Source organism: Schistocerca gregaria, chromosome 2 (assembly GCF_023897955.1).
Source record: "Schistocerca gregaria isolate iqSchGreg1 chromosome 2, iqSchGreg1.2, whole genome shotgun sequence".
Classification (NCBI taxonomy): domain Eukaryota; kingdom Metazoa; phylum Arthropoda; class Insecta; order Orthoptera; family Acrididae; genus Schistocerca; species Schistocerca gregaria.
This window is the reverse complement of record NC_064921.1, coordinates 84348801-84370094: the sequence shown is the minus strand read 5'-3', so window position 1 is coordinate 84370094 and position 21294 is coordinate 84348801. Positions and strand designations below refer to the sequence as shown.

General features: G+C 44.4%; 1 protein-coding gene across 1 annotated transcript in view; it reads left to right on the top strand.

Moving 5' to 3' along the window:
* Positions 1 to 3775: 3775 nt before the first annotated feature.
* The window catches only part of LOC126336361 (farnesol dehydrogenase-like), a 75976-nt gene continuing 58457 nt past the window's right edge, over positions 3776 to 21294 (top strand). Inside the window, exon 1 of the mRNA XM_049999955.1 lies at positions 3776 to 3928. Coding sequence (XP_049855912.1) covers positions 3797 to 3928 — 132 coding nt within the window. The 5' untranslated portion in view covers positions 3776 to 3796. The remainder of the gene's footprint in view (positions 3929 to 21294) is intronic.

Sequence of the window (21294 nt, the reverse complement as noted above, 5' to 3'; positions counted from 1 at the left end):
CCGGAGGAGAGCAGCATCAGCAGTAAACCCGGAATAGGTAGTCTCTTCTGACACTGCGAGGACTTTTAAGACCATAGCGCAACAGACCTCCCCCCATGAACCATGGACCTTGCCGTTGGTGGGGAGGCTTGCGTGCCTCAGCGATACAGATGGCCGTACCGTAGGTGCAACCACAACGGAGGGGTATCTGTTGAGAGGCCAGACAAACGTGTGGTTCCTGAAGAGGGGCAGCAGCCTTTTCAGTAGTTGCAGGGGCAACAGTCTGGATGATTGACTGATCTGGCCTTGCAACATTAACCAAAACGGCCTTGCTGTGCTGGTACTGCGAACGGCTGAAAGCAAGGGGAAACTACAGCCGTAATTTTTCCCGAGGACATGCAGCTTTACTGTATGATTAAATGATGATGGCGTCCTCTTGGGTAAAATATTCCGGAGGTAAAATAGTCCCCCATTCGGATCTCCGGGCGGGGACTACTCAGGAGGATGTCGTTATCAGGAGAAAGAAAACTGGCGTTCTACGGATCGGAGCGTGGAATGTCAGATCCCTTAATCGGGCAGGTAGGTTAGAAAATTTAAAAAGGGAAATGGATAGGTTAAAGTTAGATATAGTGGGAATTACTGAAGTTCGGTGGAAGGAGGAACAAGACTTCTGGTCAGGTGACTACAGGGTTATAAACACAAAATCAAATAGGGGTAATGCAGGAGTAGGTTTAATAATGAATAGGAAAATAGGAATGCGGGTAAGCTACTACAAACAGCATAGTGAACGCATTATTGTGGCCAAGATAGATACGAAGCCCACACCTACTACAGTAGTACAAGTTTATATGCCAACTAGCTCTGCAGATGATGAAGAAATTGAAGAAATGTACGATGAAATAAAAGAAATTATTCAGGTAGTGAAGGGAGACGAAAATTTAATAGTAATGGGTGACTGGAATTCGAGTGTAGGAAAAGGGAGAGAAGGAAACATAGTAGGTGAATATGGATTGGGGCTAAAAAATGAAAGAGGAAGCCGCCTAGTAGAATTTTGCACAGAGCACAACTTAATCATAGCTAACACTTGGTTTAAGAATCATGAAAGAAGGTTGTATACGTGGAAAAACCCTGGAGATACTAAAAGGTATCAGATAGATTATATAATGGTAAGACAGAGATTTAGGAACCAGGTTTTAAGTTGTAAGACATTTCCAGGGGCAGATGTGGACTCTTAATCTACAGGTCATAACCAATAGATTGTGGTCAAACTGAAGAAACTGCAAAAATGTGGGAAATTAAGGAGATGGGACCTGGATAAACTGAAAGAACCAGAGGTTGTACAGAGTTTCAGAGAGAGCATAAGGGAACAATTGACAGGAATAGGGGAAAGAAATACAGTAGAAGAAGAATGGGTAGCTCTGAGGGATGTAGTAGTGAAGGCAGCAGAGGATAAAGTAGGTACAAAGACGAGGGCTGCTAGAAATCCTTGGGTAACAGAAGAAATATTGAATTTAACTGATGAAAGGAGAAAATATAAAAATGCAGTAAATGAAGCAGACAAAAAGGAATACAAAAATGAGATCGACAGGAAGTGCAAAATGGCTAAACAGGGATGGCTAGAGGACAAATGTAAGGATGTAGAAGCTTATCTCACTAGGGGTAAGATAGATACGGCCTACAGGAAAATTAAAGAGACCTTTGGAGAGAAGAGAACCACGTGTATGAATATCAAGAGCTCAGATGGCAGCCCAGTTCTAAGCAAAGAAGGGAAGGCAGAAAGGTGGAAGGAGTATATAGAAGGTTTATACAAGGGCGATGTACTTGGGGACAATATTATGGAAATAGAAGAGGATGTAGATGAAGAGGAAATGGGAGATACGATACTGCGTGAAGAGTTTGACAGAGCACTGAAAGACCTGAGTCGAAACAAGGCCCCCGGAGTAGACAACATTCCATTAGAACTACTGACGGCCTTGGGAGAGCCAGTCATGACAAAACTCTACCAGCTGGTGAGCAAGATGTATGAGACAGGCGAAATACCCTCAGACTTCAAGAAGAATATAATAATTCCAATCCCAAAGAAAGCAGGTGCTGACAGATGTGAAAATTACCGAACTATCAGTTTAATAAGCCACGGCTGCAAAATACTAACGCGAATTCTTTACAGACGAATGGAAAAACTGGTAGATGCAGACCTCGGGGAGGATCAGTTTGGATTCCGTCGAAATGTTGGAACACGTGAGGCAATACTGACCTTACGACTCATCTTAGAAGAAAGATTAAGAAAAGGCAAACCTACGTTTCTAGCATTTGTAGACTTAGAGAAAGCTTTTGACAATGTTGACTGGAATACTCTTTTTCAAATTCTAAAGGTGGCAGGGGTAAAATACAGGGAGCGAAAGGCTATTTATAATTTGTACAGAAACCAGATGGCAGTAATAAGAGTCGAGGGGCATGAAAGGGAAGCAGTGGTTGGGAAAGGAGTGAGACAGGGTTGTAGCCTCTCCCCGATGTTATTCAATCTGTATATTGAGCAAGCAGTAAAGGAAACAAAAGAAAAATTTGGAGTAGGTATTAAAATTCATGGAGACGAAGTAAAAACTTTGAGGTTCGCCGATGACATTGTAATTCTGTCAGAGACGGCAAAGGACTTCGAAGAGCAGTTGAACGGAATGGACAGTGTCTTGAAAGGAGGATATAAGATGAACATTAACAAAAGCAAAACGAGGATAATGGAATGTAGTCCAATTAAATCGGGTGATGCTGAGGGAATTAGATTAGGAAATGAGACACTTAAAGTAGTAAAGGAGTTCTGCTATTTAGGAAGTAAAATAACTGATGATGGTCGAAGTAGAGAGGATATAAAATGTAGACTGGCAATGGCAAGGAAAGCGTTTCTGAAGAAGAGAAATTTGTTAACATCGAATATAGATTTATGTATCAGGAAGTCGTTTCTGAAAGTATTTGTTTGGAGTGTAGCCATGTATGTAAGTGAAACATGGACGATAACTACTTTGGACAAGAAGAGAATAGAAGCTTTCGAATGTGGTGCTACAGAAGAATACTGAAGATAAGGTGGATAGATCACGTAACTAATGAGGAGGTATTGAATAGGATTGGGGAGAAGAGAAGTTTGTGGCACAACTTGACTAGAAGAAGGGAGCGGTTGGTAGGACATGTTTTGAGGCATCAAGGGATCACAAATTTAGCATTGGAGGGCAGCGTGGAGGGTAAAAATCGTAGAGGGAGACCGAGAGATGAGTACACTAAGCAGATTCAGAAGGATGTAGGTTGCAGTAGGTACTGGGAGATGAAGCAGCTTGCACAGGATAGAGTAGCATGGAGAGCTGCATCAAACCAGTCTCAGGACTGAGACAACAACAACAACAACAACAGCGCAACAGAGTGAGACAACATGTGTAACTTACGTTTTGAAACAGCCTAGTATTTTCCAAGTTGCCACCGAGGTTGACGGCTATCGTCAGTTGGACTGAAACTGGTATGAAATAAAGGTCTGTTTAGCAGCAACCCAAGGTGTTCTATGCGACAGATTTTTAAAGAATGACTTTTTCAATCATTTATGGATATCAGAACGATGTTTCTAAATATAGGGTGTCGAAGTGTCAGAGCCCAGTATAATAGGAAACGAACTGCGTCTGGTTCCAGCCGAGCTGTTCGCTCTCGGTATTTAGATTAAATTCTGCACGTTCAGCATGACAAGGGCAGCTATCGTTATCGTGTTTACGCGTGCTACTGGGTCACGGCGGGAAGGGCCCTCAGCAGCCGCAGCGGACGGCAGAGGTCTGCAGGCAGCAGCATGGAGCGGTACGCAGGCCGCGTTGCCATGGTGACGGGTGCCAGCTCCGGCATAGGGGCCGCCGTGGCGCGCGCTCTGCTGCAGCGCGGGGTCACCGTCGTGGGAGTCGACCTGCGACCCGACAGGATGAAGGTAGGTGCCCCTGTAGCTGACTCAGTAATGCTGACCGACCTCTGTATTTCAAGTAGGTTTCAAGCAACTCGAGCGTGCTCTTCACCGACAACAACAACAACAACAACAACAACAACAACGACGACGACGACGACGAGTTATCTGTAGGAATAAAAAGTCGTTCTGGTAGCACTTTCTCTCAGAAGCGTCACAGGTGTCAGTCTTGGGACCGGCATTATTCTCTTTCTATAGGAATTACGAAAGGACACAACTGACGAGTAAAACTGGGGATCATGGAAATAGAAATAACATTGACATCTCATGTTTTCAGCGTTTGGAGGGACTCAAAGCCTGGTGTACTACGACTGCTTGAGACTTCATCGGATGTAAGGTAACCATTATCGGAAATAAGGACTAATTTATTTGTATCTCAAAATAAACGCGAAGGTTTTCTTTAACATGCGTCAAGTTTCCCGCAGGTCTTACTAACGTAAGACGAAGGAACAGCATCAGATGCTAGAAGTAAATACTTCAAAGCATGTGCGCTGTAGTTTCGCACACGAGCTGTAACTTGATGTCTGCTACAGATGTCCAGCTGTGGACAAAGACAACAATCCAACGGGCGGAAACAGAGTGGGTAGCGTATCACTGCATAAACCACAAACGTCAATTAGTCTAGGGCCCGTTTAAGAGGTTTGTTCATCAACTATCAATAATACTGTGCAATACTTCAGATGGTCAATAATATTGCGCAATATGAAGATTTATGGTGACGCAAAATACTATGTAACATATTGATTGACCTGCTAAAATTAAACTGTTTATATTGCATAGTACAAGCTACTTCAAGATATTGACGGACCTGCTGAAATTAGACTGTACAGTCTAATTCTGTATAGCATACTGGACTACGCTAACGAAGATGTCCTTTAAAAATCTATTTTGCACAATTTATTGCATTTTCAAGTGGAAATAGCCTCGAAATCAGCGGAACAGACGCTATTTCGAGAATCTGAAAATGTTATGCTGCGCGTCGGTAACCGTTATGTTTCAAGAAGCCAAATGTTACGTCGTAGCTGACGATCATAAATGGGTGGAAAGCGTCGAAAGGGATCTGTCGCCGTTGGAATCTGGACAAGCAAACACAAGATCAGTTGTTACGAGGGCACGTCAAATAAATTACTCAACTTGTGGGCAAAGAAATGATTCATTATTGACAGCCGCGCGGGATTGGCCCAGCGGTCTTAGGCGCTGCAGTCCTGGACTGTACGGCTGGTTCCGGCGGAGGTTCGAGTCCTCCCTCGGGCATGGGTGTGTGTGTTTGTCCTTAGGGTAATTTGGGTTAAATAGAGTGTAAGCAGTTAAGTCCCGTAAGGTTTCACACACATTTGAACATCTTTATTGATAACTTGTGGCAGACGCGGCTAGCTATGAGAAACGTCTAGGTACATTGAATGTTTGCCAGTTGGGCTAACTATCAACAACTCGGTGTAACGTTCGGCACCCAATAGCAAATAAAAGTAGCCTTGCAAGCGGCCGACACCTGCCACCAGTCTCCTTCTACAACAACCTACTGGGGGTCTTCACTGGTCGGCAAAGCGCCGTTCGCGGCGGCCGCAGGAATCTTCGAAGCACATAAGCTACGATACTACCGGGAAGTATACACTGGTTTCTCAGCCTTAGGGTGCGTTAAATGAAAAGCGTATAGTATTCGCCAAAACAAAAAAATAACATTAACAGATAAATACGATCACTTATTGTCGAAATATAGGAAAACGTACCTCAATTATAGCTATGGTCAGATGTATTGGCGGGTGGCTGTTAGTGCGCTCCTGCCATACCGCGAGTCACAAGCACCTCTGATACTCGTAATAGTATCTGCTTAATATAATTACGCTTTTTTTGCGGTGAAATATTGATTTTGGCTACGTCTCTCACATCGTCGTGAAATAACTGTATGTGTACGTTATCTGAATTTCTAAAATTATTGTCGACAAGGCTTTTACAATATTTGTTAAACTGTAGAACGCAAATATCGAATACAATGACAAAATTAGATATTTACACTTCATATGAAGCTAAGATATCTGAGTTTCAGGACTGACCTACGTTTATCAAGGTAAAAAATACAGCCCTAACTATTGCAATTGTTTTGCTACTTTAAACTAATTTCTTTAAGAAAACCAAAGTACAGTCTCTGCTGACCCCACAAGCATAACAATCAGCTTACAAGGGGAAGGCCTCAGACACGGCCAGGTTCAAATTTGGCAGGTCACTTGTGTACAACCTAAAACGAAGGAATCTAAGATACCTTGGGTCAACACCCCCGCGTTTTTGAGAAAATAACCCCTAAAGGTTATGACGAGCAATTCACTCAAAATTGGAGGGATCGATAGATAATTGTAAATAGAGCATTTTTCATCATCAGGTATGGAGTCCAAAAATGCAAACTTTTCGAGAAATCGAGGTAAGAAACTTTTACAACTGCCGCTTCTGTACCCACATGGTAAACGCTTTTCGCAGGCAGCACCGATAGCGCAACTGCCACGGTAAGTGGCTAGGAATCGTAGAACTCGGGTTAGACTTTCGAAGTAAACGTAGCGGAAGTTGTACCTTTCGTTTGTATTCTTCCATGTCTCAATTGATAGCGATAGGACGGTTAATAAGGTAAGTAAATCAATAAGGAATGATGACAATAAAGTAGGCAAATAAATACCTCACACATCTTGGGATAGTAAACAAGTAAAATGTTACTCCAGTCACTTAACATTGGCTCTTCCAGTCACTGTTACGTGTCCCCTTTTCTTCGAACAACTAGATGGATGGTACTTGTCATATAAACATTCGAAACAAATCAACTCACGGCACCAAGAACATCCAATGAATGCAATCTTTCGACAGCTACACCGTTTTCCGCAGACTCTTCGGAAGGAACAAACTTATCGTATTCGTGGTATGCATCAAAATTAATTCCCGAAAAAGACGGTTTACATTTAAAAATATTTCATTGCCTGAAAAATCGGTGCTGAAAGTTGGTTATGAATTATGCTGTCAATAGTTATTGCATCCGTCCGGTTGTGCAATTCTCGATGGGTTTCCAGAAGCACACTGCAATTCTGGGGCCTGAAAATAAAGTTTTTAACCTGGCGATAGAAATAAACATCACACGGCTGCAGTTTGGCGGTATTACTTTTACTGTGCACGTCGGCTGACCTTCGCCATCTATAGACATTTTGTCATATATATTGTAGTATAAATTTGTCCACTCCATAATTCAATATTAGACAAAACTTGTTATCAGAAACGTATGGTTTTAAAACATTGACCAATGCGATTTACAGAACATTTATTGGGAGTTTCCCGGATTTTGAGCAGGTAATGTAAACATTTTCCAACGAGTCCGTTAAACGATTGACCTCTTCTACAACCCGAGGACCAAATGTAACATTCGTTTCTTGTAAACACAGGAAAACCTTAGGAAAAGCAAACTAACATATTCGTTCACGGCGCAATATGCTATAACAGCCTCTGGAAAAGTGTTGCCTACCAACTGCGACAAGGGTTCGTTTATCCCCCTTATGCGATAAAGTTCGTCGAATGTTCACCCGATACTTTCACCCTGTTAGATCGGTGTTGATCACGTAATCACCATTAAAACCGGTCATAAGTGACGCCATTTGCGTGCTGAAAAGAGCCGCCACTTTCTGTATATCTTCTATCGTATTTTGTACCTCCTTATGACAGACGTATTTGGTGACGTGCCGTTGACGAAGTTTATACTCCGATTTGAACTTTCTTGCCCAAGATAATGATGCAGCAAATGTAAAATTCTTGTTGGCCGTATATTGAAACCTACAGCCTACTCCTGAAGTATTCTCGTTGTTACATTCTCGTTACAACGAGATTCGACAAATCGGTTGTATGTACACTTATTTATTGCCTGGTATTTGATATCGTTAATGGAGGGACAAGATACGACACATTCCCACATTTTCAAGTCCTCCTTCCTTTTTAGGGCTTTCGTTGCTCCATTCTTTTGCAGTGTTTGTAAGTTCCAATTTGGATGATTCCTGGCTAGCGCTACCGCCTGTACTGTTACTCCAAGGGCTATAGCAACGTAGTTCAATCGTTTAGTAACCGGTTCGTAATACTCATCGAGAAAATATGAAGCACATATTCCCAGTGACGTGGAGATTTCCAAAGTGTTATGACCATTATGCGATTCACTAGTCGGAATATCTTCCACTGAATCGCCACCTGCTTCGTCTTCATGGTATAGTACATCAGTATCAACAAAGGTCATTCGTCAGCTCCAAAAATCGCTCGACGATATCCGCTCCTATTAATCTGGAAATATCTCTGCCTAGTGATGACTGGGTGTTGTGTGATGTCCTTAAACCTAACTAACCTAAGTAGTTCTAGGTTCTAGGGGACTGATTTCTTCTTCTTCTTCCGTATCCGGATGCACCAATTATATCTTCCCTTCCCAGTAATTAGCAACGTAGTTTGCTTTGTCATTAACATGCACTAAAGATGATATTTTGAAAGTCATAGAGAGACCACCTACTGATTTGCCCAGATAGGTGTGAATACGGAGCAATACAGGACTTATATCGCTATCACTGTAACCCCATTTAAATAGGTTTGATTTGCACCCAGTTACTCCAGTGCGCAGTCGGTTTAATGACCTCCAAGTTGTAAAAGGTAGTTGAAATCCTGCAGATCCCTCCTCAAGTAGTTCCATTGTGGAGTGTGGCACCATTACTTCCCAAAGAGATAGCCGCCTTGCGGCGGGCTTGGTGGCGAGCTCTTCAGTAGTTTCAATGAAACTCCTGCGGGATTTTAGCCGGACACGTCGTTTTCGGTGCATATGCATCGGGTGTCGAGGATCATTCATTTGTTTTGATCTTTCGATCTCGGCGGCTACTTGTCTGCGGATAGTGGGTGGTGCTATGCCTATGATGGGATAAATGATGTATGTGGGAGTAGGTTTGAGGCATCCTGTGGCAATACGTACAGTTTCGTTTACGGCGACGTCAACTTGCTTAGTGTGAGCAGAGTTGCTCCAAACTGGCGCCGCAAATTCCGCTGCTGAGATACTCAGCACCAGACCCGTGGTTGAGCTCCCCACGATGAACCTGTTAGCTTCCGCAGTATGTTGTTCCTGGCACAGACACTTTTTTTTTTAGTGTTGTGACAGTGCTGCTTAAAAGTAAGTGCTCTGTCCAATGTTACTCCCAGGTATTTTGGGCTGTTTGTATGTTTCAGCTCTTCCCTTGCCACATGACTCGGAGTTTCCGTTTGGCTTGTTTGTTCCTAAGATGGAAGGTGGATACTTGAGATTTACTAGGGTTTGGTTTGAGATTATTGCCGTCGTAATAAGTAGCAAGTTCTGTTAAAGCTCCTGTGAGACTCTCCTCCACTTGTTCAAAGGTTTTATCCTGTGTGGCCACTGCTGCATCATCAGCATATATGAACAATCGTGTCTGGTGGCTGATGGTAAGATCATTGTTATAGATGTTAGAAAAATGGACTTGCACATGGTAGTGTCTTGGCTCCAATATTATTTGTGTCTTCCATTGGCTGTTTTTAGATTGCTGGTTACATAGTAGCGCCTGTTCTGTAGCATGCATTTCACGAACACAGACATTATACACTTTCTGGGTAAGCAACTAATGGTTAACTAAGGACTACACCGTTTCTGTGTCAAATGCAGCACTGAGATCCAGGAATGCGACCCCAGTTACTTCTCCTCTGTGATATCCGTCTTCGATGTACTGTGTAAGATTAAGGATTTAGCCACAGCATGATTTTCCTGGTCGAAATCCAGCTTGTTCGTTAATGAGGGCCTTGTCCACATAATCAGCTAGGCGTCTGAGGATCATTCGCTCCAGCACTTAAAATAAATGACAAAGCAGTTAGACAGGCCGAAAATTTTTAGCTTCAGCTGGCTCTTTCCCTGGTTTTAGTAACGCAATAACCCGAGCTTTCCTCCACAGTTTAGGAATTTGCATTGTTGTTATTCATGAGCTCTAGGATCCATGCTTGTACTCCTGTTCCAAAACGTTTAATTTGCTCAGATCATCGATGCCAGCGGCCTTATCGTTTTTCAAATCGTTGATGGCATCTTGTAGCTCCTGAATGAAGAACGGGCGAGCTAGGAAGCTAATCTCCTCGTTCAGTTTTCTTTTAATTTTGCCATTCCTGATCTTCCTTTTAGTTTTTCCGTTCATGAGTAGTTGGTGAGGTATCTGATCAGGTGTAACTTCACTGTAATTTGGTTGTGGTTCTGTTGGGTCGTTGCTGAGACTTTTGACCAGTTTCCATGCCTTCCTACTGCTGTGCTTCATGTCCGTCTCTTGTAGGAGGTTACACCACTTTTCCTTTCTCGCTTCGGATATACCAGACATCACTACCTCACCTGCCTGGAGCGTTTCCTTTGAGAAGGGGTCCTTATCGTACAGTTCTTCATATTTTGTCAGAGCTTCCTTTCGGCTACCATTGAGTCCAGCGATAAACTGGGTGCGGCACCCTCTAGGTCTGCTCCGTCGAGAGATTTTCTTGACAAGGTCTATAAAAGTTTCATATGATTGTATCTCTGGTTTAATTTCCACAATCTCCTTATCAAGGTCCTCTGTGAAAAGTTCCCAATGAGCTTTTTTGAAATTGAAGCGTTTCTTGAAGGGCATTACATCTGATTTGATTAATGCAGTAATGCAGCAACTTATTGCTCTGTGTAAAGCAAATCGAGGACCCAATTGCAAGATCGCAACAGTTTGCAGGGATACCTTTTCGGAGACAAAGATGTTATCTGGATTATATCCTCGTTTCCATCTTCCACTGTTAAATGATGGAGGCAACTTTGGGTCATGTATCGATTACAGTTTAGCCTCGTCTGCCCAGATCTCCAGCATTTCGCCATTGTCATTTCTCTTTATAACCCCATGCGAGACCGTGACAGTTAAAATCTCCTAGTACAACTTTAATGTTTTTTGAATGGAAATTTCCAGGCTCCGTAAATTTGAAACTCGCACTGGGTGGTTTGTACACGGATGTTACAGTACATGAATGTAGCTCAATTGTTAAAATTTCTATATTTTATTCGCAGGTCAGAGCACAGGAGCATATGACTAAGTTCGGTTTCACAAATATAGCACTTCGGTACCTTTCGTGTGGTCTCTCAAGAACTAATTTCATGCCCTGTATTTTTGGTCTATGACTAGTTGGTGCCCTATTGTAACACTAAAACATCAGAGTTGTTCCGTTTGCACATGTCAGATAATAAAATGTCTTTATTTACAGATAAGCCTTCAATATTGCAGGAAGTTGTCACTAGTGATGGTCTTGATAAAGGCCTTTTTTTAGTCTCTTCGGAGAGTTGTTTTGTCATCTTTGGTTTTGGTGCTCCGGTATTTGCAGGATTGGCCGACTAGGTCGTTTCCAGGGGACGCCCGATTGCTTGTTGTTCGAGTGGTGAACGCAATCTTCGTGGAGGCTCCTGCAGTGTCCCCCAGGGGACTGATGACCATAGACGTTAAGTCCCATAGTGCTCAGAGCCATTTAAACCAGTTTTTAATCTGAAAAAAAAACAGAACTGCCTGCTTCCGATAGTGCGTTGATAATACATCAGTCTTGCAATACTTTTACAAACCAAAACACAGCGTCGGTAGCTTCTCGCTTACAATCGTCTGTCACTCGCTCCCAACTATATATATTACAGTGCTCGTCGAAGGGTGTACATCCTCCATTATTCAGATTATTCACCTGAAAGATGTTGTTTGTTGTGTCATAACTAGTTACTACGGCATAAACAGACGAGGTAATTACTACAAACTACATACAGTACGTGTAGTGATTTTTCCAGTGTTCTTCCAGAAGTAACATATGACGAGTGAATGAATACATCGTTAATGCAACATGTATCCACGAGGTTCGCGGCAGCCTAATGACGGAAAACAACTCTTTCCGATTGACTTCTGTAAGACTCGTGCTGGACACCTTCACTCACCCAGGTTCACAACTATGGTATGACGAAGAGGCAACCGAGACAACATAACTCTCCCAGCGTTCATTCTGTCCCGTGTCCCGCTGTAAACAAGCGTCGCGCGGTTGGCTATCCGAGTACGAGTGCTGTGAATTCCTGACGAGGGATCTCAAAGTTGTTTTAAGCCTTGTCACTTGAAAAGTTAGTAAAGTAATTTCCTAAACGGTGTGAGTTTGATAGTTTGCCTAACTTATTATTATCATTTCTTAATGATTTACTTACCTTATTAACCCTCCTATCCCTATCAATTAAGATATGGCAAAATATAAACGAAAAAAATAACGTCCGCTAGGTTTCTAAGAAATTCTAACCCGGGGTCTCCGATTCCCAGCCAGTTACCTTAGCCGTTGCGCTATCTGTGCTGCCTACGAAAAGCGTTTACCATTTGGGTACAAAAGCGGCAGTTGTAAATGTTTTTTGCCTCGATTTCTCTTAAAGTATGCGTTTTGAGACCCCATACCTGATGAGGAAAAATTTTCGATTTGCAATTATCTATCGATACCTTCAATTTTGAGTCGATTGCTCGACAGAACCTATAGGAGTGATTTTCTCAAAATTGCGGGTGAGTTGACCCAAAATAGAGTCCTTCGTTTTAGGTTGTACATAAGCGACCTGCCAAATTTGAGTCGAATCGGTTGGCCGTGTCTGATGCCTTTCTCTTGTTAGACCCTTTCTCCGGGTACCATAAGCCCTTACTTTGGCTCGAATTCTGTCGTTAAGTACTTTCATTAATGGTTTTAAATAACCCACTATTCATTCAAATATACTACATGCCATTAACATTGCTACACCACGAAAATGACGTGCTACAGACGCGAAATTTAACCGACAGGAAGAAGATGCTGTGATGTGTGAATGCTCTGAAAAGCTAATCATTTGCACAAGGTTGGCACCGGTGGCGACACCTACAACGTGCTGACATGAGGGACATTTCCAACCGATTTCTCACACACAAACAAGCTGAAAGGCGTTGCCTGGTGAAACGTTGTTGTGATGCCTCGTGTAAGCAGGAGAAATCCGTACCATCCGGTTTCCGACTTTGACGAAGGTCGGACTGTAACCTATTGCAAATACGGTTTATCTTATCGCGACATTGCTGCTCGCGTTGGTCGAGATCCAATGACTGTTAGCATAATATGGAATCGGTGGCTTTAGGAGGGTTATACGGAACGCCGTGCTGGATCCCAACGGCCTCGTATCACTAGCAGTCGAGATGACAGGCATCTTAGCCGCATGGCTGTAACGCATCGTGCAGCCACGTCCTCGATTCCTGAGTCAACAGATGGTGACGTTTGCAAGACAACAACCATCTGCACGAATAGTTCGAGCTGATGGTCCATGCTGCTGCAACGTCGGCGACCATTGCTGCAGTTACCCTTGACGCTGCATCACAAAAAGGAGCGTCTGCGATGGTGTACTCAACGAGGAACCTGGGTGCACGAATGGCAAAACGTAATTTTTTCGAATGAATCCAGATTCTGTTTACAGCATCATGATGGTCGCAGCCATGTTTGGCGACATCGCGGTGAACGCACATTGGAAGCCTGTACTCGTCATTGCCGTGCTGGCGCATCACCCAGCGTGATGGTATGGGGTGCTATTGGTTACATGTCTCGGTCACCTCTTGTAACGTCTATTGTTCAAAGCACAGTCAATGCGAACATTTCACATGTGTTACGACCCGTAGCTTTACCCTTCATTCGATCTCTGCGAAACCCTAAATTTCAGCAGGATAATGCACGACCGCATGTTACAGGTCCTGTACCGGCGTTTCTGGATGCAGAAAATGTTCGACTGCTACCCTGGCCAGCACATGCTCCAGATCTCTCCCCAATTGAAAACGTCTGGTGGTCACAATACGCCAGTCACTACTCTTGATCAACTGTGGTATCGTGTTGAACCTGCATGGGCAGCTGTACCTGTACACGCCATCCAAGCCCTGTCTGTCTCAATGCCCAGGGGTATCAAGGCCATTATTACGGCCAGAAGTGGTTGTTCTGGGTACTGATTTCTCAGGATCTATGCACCCAAATTGCGTGAAAATAAAAGGGTATTCATTTGCCAAATATATTGTACTAGAACTGACATGTGATTATATCATCTGCATTTCTTGTTGATGTAGCAGTTTTAATGGCCAGTATTGTAACTATAAGATTCCAGAGACATTTTGAAGTTTCAAATATCTATGATGTATATATGCAGAATGAAGCGACGACTGATAATTCGTACCAACGCCAAGACACGAACCCAGTTCTCTTGCCCACAACGCAGATGGGCTAACCTCTACTCCACTCAGGCATTTTGCTCACTCGCACTGTGCCAGAGTTCGAATCCTGGCCTTGTTACAGAATCTTCGCTCAGTCTGCACTTATACATCACTGATTCGTGATACCTGAAGAGGTCTCTGGAACCACATAGGTGCTTTAATCAAGTGAAGCTAAGCTTGGGTTTCGGGCAGCAGACCGGATTTCGTTCAACTGTACTCGGTTAGCGCCTCAGCATCCGAGACCCACTGCAGTGCTATTAGAGTTCATGGGAAATACCAAGTGGGGTAGAGCATGAATAGGAATATTGTTGAGGAAGAGGCATACTAGGGTAGTCCGTGCAGTCGGGCCAACCACTACGCCACTCTGGCAATGTGGCTTTGCATATTTGCGTAGTGAGCGAGAGAAGTGGGTTCGAGTACCAGCCGAGGAATAAATTTTCACTCGTCGCTTCAGTCTGCATGTACACATTACATATTTTTGTAGGTTTTATACTAAACCAAGATGTAATTACACTAAGTGTGATGGTTGGTATTGTTTGTTTGAATCTAAAAAAGAATCTTATAGTTTGATTTCAGGCACTGCACTTGGAACACTGTTTACGATGTCCAGTCGGTCCCTTGCTTTTGTTTTCATTGCCACCAATGTCGAGAATCCGCTGTCCTACTTGTATGACGTGGCGACTGGAAACAGTACTGTAAAGCCTTTTTATGGTAATGATAGATACTCGTCACCATGCGATCCCCAAAACGTTGTTACTTCTGGGTTAGAGAAATTTATATTCAGTCTGTTGCTTTGACGTGCTCCAAGAAATTGGCTTGGACTTCCTCCATTCGACGAAAATGAACATTTACAGGCAGAGGTTATAAAACCCATGCACTTATTTATCGGTTCTCCAGTTCAGTGCTGACCTGTTCCATGTGTGACTGCCAAAGTTTCAAACAGTGCAAATTCTCAACTTCAACACATTTAAATGTTTCCAGAACTGATAGTAATGCTCGACACAAAGTTCATCAAGTGGTGTCAGGGCTAATCTGCGAAGAAAACTGTGTTGATGAAGTATTCGCGAGATTTCCTTGCAAGCCGAGGTTAAGCGTATTGATTTCTACCAAGAAATCCGCAAGATAAGTCATGTTTAAAATAAACGTATTACCTGTTATTCTGAAATGGAACTATTCTCCTTTCCCCTCAGTTGCAACCGCACTCGGAGGTTGTGCCTGGAAAGGGCAACTTCTTCCACACAGAAGTGCTATGGTTATCATGTGGCAAGAAAGCGCATTAAGGGAAATTAACTTTGTGAACGATATCCGAGATTGTTTAAAACTTCTTTGCTACACTTTTTGAACGAGTGTTACAATCTTCACTGCCTGAGCGAGTTCATTCAAGAAATCAGTGGATGCATTTCCACCGCCAGAGTATGACTGTTTAAAAAGCGATGTTCAGTGACTGGTAAAAGAAGTTGTGAATAATGCAGTGTGTGGAATTCAGAGCTAACGCCCAACATGGAAGACGCGTTGATTGAAGTTGAGAGGCTGCGTACGTGCCTACAGCTACCATTTTTTTCAACAAAATTCTCCACTGTTTGGACATAACACTCGGAGAACAAGTATTCTTCTGTGAACTGCTCGCGGCAAAACTGTTTTACAATCACAGAGAAGCAGCTGCATACAAGATGCAAAGTTGGTCGATTTATCTAATTGCAGTGCAAGTAGCTGACTAAGGTTTTTTATTTAGTTGAGTTTCCAAAATATCCAATCTATTCAACACGACTTCTCCTTGTGTAAACGGTAGACAAAATATTTGTTTTTAACAACACAATGAGATCTCCTGGAACTAGCTGCAGCGAATCTAGTAAGCAAGGCTTGACGAGATCATCTCCTGTTGTATGAGATTTCTTGGTTTTAGCGATTCAGAGAACGATTCATTTCCAGTCAGGTGCTTCTGGGACAGAGTACCCCATTTCCGATAAAGTTGCGAGACAGAGATTCAATATTGCAGAACATTGCCAATGCAGACATGAGCCAGTGACAACAGGCAAGTGAATATCGCACTGAACAGCTGTGCAGTATACAACGTGGCAAGTCACAAGATCCCACACATTTCTTTGCCCGCATCCGTGTTGCGGCAGAGGGCGGGAGGAACAGCAAAGAAATGCAACAACCTGTAGCTCTTGACAGAGAAAACGGAGAATAGTGAGACCCTAACGACATTAATTATCGTTATAGAGATGACTGCATGTTCTTCTGTTCATCGATTTTGCAGCCGACACTATATGCAACCTATTATCAATCATTGCACTTTGCACTTCAGAACATACATCAAAGTTATTGCCAGAATCTCTTTATGGCCTGAAGTGCGCCAGCCGAAAAGTACCAGCATTTCTCATAAACGCTGGTGCATTTGTTAGCTTCGCAAAGAAGGAAACATCCATTATTAAGAGGTCAAGAAAGTAGTCTGCATGTCTGATGGAATGGGATTCAGTAATTCCTTACAGATGACTACCTATGTTTTCGAAAGACCACTAGATACTTTTGGGGGATGCGATTCGGAAAAAGAGATGTTCTACTCCCAATTTCTCCTGGCCTCAGATTAGAAATCTGAGTTTACACTCAAAACATTGGTCCAAAGCGGGTTGTTTGCAGACACCAAAGTAGATGGTCTTTACACGTTTCGATGCTCTGACCGTGAATATTATGCTAAAACAGCCCTCTAGTTAAAGTTACAAGTAAGTTGGAACTTTACGGTTTCCTTATGATGCTGCTGTAAACATTAGATAACTTCAATTAAAGTTTTTCTTCTAGTTTCCTCGCACCGTGTCATTGTCTTTCTCCTGTGGATAGTATCTGGAGCACCTCCCTGTAGCGCCCAGCAGAAATCAGCCAACATGGCAGTATTCTAACATGCTATGTGCCATGGAAATGGCCTTCCTTCACTCCCGGCTAGATGTGTTCCCTGAGAAATGCGGTGCATTGAGTGATGAGCACATCGCACTAGGACATCTTCAGCGTCACGTTGCAGCCAGTGACCTTAAAAGCAAAAATGAGTTCACCCAAAAGGTCCCTGTAAGTTTCGGTTCACTTGATTCCCGAAATACAGCAGTGATCAACGGCATACGGATGCAGAAGGCAACGGAAACCACTGCATTGAAGACACAAATTCTCTCCACAGGATATGAGCCCTGTAATTAAAAAAGTTACGTGATGATCTCACCATTGTCAGACGATTCTGGAATAGTACCCCATTCGGATCTCCGTGAGGGGACTGCCAAGGGGGAGGTGACCATGAGAAAAAGATTGAATAATCAACGAAAGACTAACGTTCTAGGAGATGGGGCCTGGAATGTCAGAAGCTTGAGCGTGGTAGGGAAGCTAGAAAAGGGAAATGTAATGCAGAATGAGATTTTCACTCTGCAGCGGAGTGGGGGATTTTCTGTAAAGTTTGGAAGGTAGGAGACGGATACTGGCAGAGGTAAAGCTCTGAGTACCGGGCGTGAGTCGTGCTTCGGTAGCTCATTTGGTAGAGCACTTGCCCGCGAAAGGCAAACGTCCCGAGTTCGAGTCTCGGTCGGGCACACAGTTTTAATCTGCCAGGAAGTTTCAGGAAATGTAATGGGTGGTCGGTTGATTTAAAAGGATGGGAAAGGGGGTTCATCGGTCCCTTGTTCCCAGTAGAAAAATTAACCAAGAGAAAGAAGAAAACAAAGAAGAATTACGGCACGATAACACGAGAAAAGAAGAACTGAAAAACTACAGAAGGACAGCGAACACTACAATGGACAAAACACGGGATAAAAACCACACAGAGACGCAAGAAAGAGTGAGAAGAGATTAGCAATATGAAAGAGTACCATGGCTGGCTGACCATGAGAATAAAAAAGGAGAAGCAGGCCACTCTGTATCCTCTAAAACCTCCACCGTAAAAGCCCTAGGATAGAGGGATAATGTGTTGCAAACGACATGCACTAAACCTCAACTCGAATGACAAAATCCACCCTCAACAGCAATTTTAGTTTTACATTTTGTTGGTGAGGCACTGTCGCCCAACACCGAAGGTAGGGTGGTGGAAAAGTTAGAAGTCCGCCGCATAGCGGCTAGAAGTGGGCCGCCCAGCAAGAGATGGACGATAGTGATCTGGGAGCCACAGTGACACTGATGTGGGTCCTCGCGGCCAAGGAGATAATCATGTGTGAGGCACGTATGGCCAATGCGGAGCCGACAAAGATCAACTGATTACCTGCGAGAAGCTCGCAGGGAAGACTTCCACACATTCACAGTCTCCTTAATGACAAGCAATTTGTTGTCCGTCTTCAAAAGCCGAAAACCTTTGCGGCATAAGACAGAACGCAGGTCAGATTCAGAGATGCCCATCACCTGGACCGGTGTAGCCCGTTTTGCCAGCTTGTCAGCAAGTTCGTTGCCAGGGATTCCGACGTGTCCTGTGGTGCACACAAACACCACTGACCGACTGGACCGTTCCAGAGCAGAGATGGACACCTGGATGTTAGCATCTTCAAGCTATAGACCAGTGATACTCTCGCCATTCTTTGGTAGCTAAGGGAGTCAGAACACGAACGGATGTACTGAAGTCCTCGAGATATAGCCACAAACACTGCAGTGAATACACTGCAGCCAGCAGCAAGGAATGCTGTACATTATGGCCTCAGTAAACATAGGCGAAGCCAACGTTACCATGTTTACAATCAGCCAACCATCCGTCGATCTAAACAACTTCAGAGCCCCAGAACACGTCAAGAATCGAGAGTAAGTGACAGCGGAGAGCGGCGGGGTTTAGGAAACCATGGAGGTGTACGTGAATGAACCTCACGTAGATGTGGTAGAGGGAAGGACTCAGTTTGGAGAGAAGGGATCGGACGCGAATCGCAGTTGTGAGCCGTGACCTAGGCTGCTGATGCAGGAGATGAACAGTCGCGGGTGGGGAAAGGAGATGGTAAATCGGTTGCTCAGGGGGACGACGAATGTGTGCATCGTAACTGGCGAGCAGTTGTGGACGTCGGATCCGCAATGGAGGGACTTCGGCCTCCAGCACGACACTTATCACCAGACTCCTTCTAAAGGCTCCCATCGCTATGTGAACGCCAAAGTGGTGCACTGGGTCGAGCAAACACATCGCTGAGAGGTTTATGGTTCGATAGCGCCTACTCCCATAGTCAAGGCGAGATTAAACAAGGGCTCTGTAGAGCTGCAGCAGCGTGGAGCGATCTGTACCCCAGTTGGTGTTGCTCAGGCAGTATGGGACATTCAGGTGTTGCCAGCACTTCCGCTTAAGATGACGAAGGTGAGGAAGCCAAGTCAATCGAGCTTCGAATACCAGTCCTAAGAATCGATACCTCTGCACTACAGTGAGTGGAGTTCACGTTCACGATTTACGGTATGATGCAGACAGAAGTGCATGACACACGACGTCAGAGCTGAAAACGAATCCTTGGGCTAGAGCCCATGACTGGCTACCTATAAGCACCGCTCAGCAACACAAGACACATTGACCAGTATGGGAGGAGCAGCGGAAATGTAGAAGTCGTCCGCATACAGAGAAGGTGAGACCAGCTGCCTAAAGCTGCTGCTAGGCCGTGAATGGCCACTAAAAATATAGATACACTCAATACGGAGACCTGTGGAACGCCATTCTCCTGAATATGGGGGGAACTACGGGAGGCACCAATTTGGACACGGAAAGTACGAAGCGACACGAAATTTGGGATAAAAATTGGGAGTGGGCCCGAGAGATCCCACTGATGTAAAGCCTACGACACGACCTGGCAACATAATATCCTTGCCACCTTTAAGTCAAAAAAGACGGCAACCATGTGTTGCCGTCTGAAAGAGGCTGTTTGGATGGCAGACTCAGGGACACAAGATCATCAGTGGTAGCGCCACCCTTTCGGAAGCCGCCCTGACATGGAGCCAGTAGGCCACGTGACTCCAGGACCCAACCCAACCGCTGACGCACAATACATTCTAGCAGCTTACAAAGAACGTTGTTGAGGATGATGGGCCGATAGCTATCCACATCAAGCGGGTTTTTACCGGGTTTGAGCAACGGCATGATGGTGCTCTCCCGAAACTACGATGGAAAGACGCCATCTCGTCATCTACAAGCGATATCTAAACATCTCTCGTCTGACTTCAACCGGATCTGGTGCATAATCATCTGACTGTTTATCAAATCTGGCCCAGGAGCTGTGTCGGAGCTCTCACATTGCTCTAATTCTGTAAATGGGGCGTTATAGGGTTCAATGTGGCGTGTAGTGAACGATTCTTCCATCTCTTGTTTGAGGTTACAAAAGGCTGAGGGGTGGTTCTCCGACGCAGAGGTTCGAGCAAAATGCCCTGCGAATTGCTCAGCAATCCGTTTGCGTCGGTAGAGAGCATGCCATTGACGTTAACGCCAGTGACACCTGTTGGGGGTCTGATACCCAAAAAGACGTCTGACCTTCGTCCAGACTTCGGAAGGTGATGTATGGCACCAAATGGTCGACGTGTACCTCTCCCAACACTCCGTCGTTTTATAAGCAGGCGACCACATGTATGGAGCCACTTAAAGTCTATTAGTTGCTCTACGGAAGGGTATCGCTTATGTCGCTGTAGAGCTAGCCGACGCTCTTTAATTACCTCAGAGACTTCTGGCCACCACCAAGGGACTGTCTTCCGCTGGGGGCACCCTAGAGAACGAGGGACCGCGAAAACCGCCGGATAAATTATCTGTTCAAAGACAACATCGATGGCACTGCGTGGGGGACATTCAACGGTGACAGCAGAGGTCAACGTTTCCCAGTCCGCCTTGTTAAAAGCTCATATGGGTAGGCGTCTGTGGACCTGACGCCAGGGCAGTGACAGGTAGGTGGGGAAGTGGTCACTACCACACAGGTCGTAATGTGCTCTCCAGTGGATAGATGGGAGGAGTTCTGGGCTGCAGTTGGATGAATCAATGGCTGAATTACTACCATGAGCCACACTAAAATGTGTGGCGGCCCCAGTATTTAAGAGGCAGAGTCGAGATGGGCCTGTAAGCACGGCGCTAACACACAAGGTGTTACAGGTGTTAAAATATCCCAGAAGTTG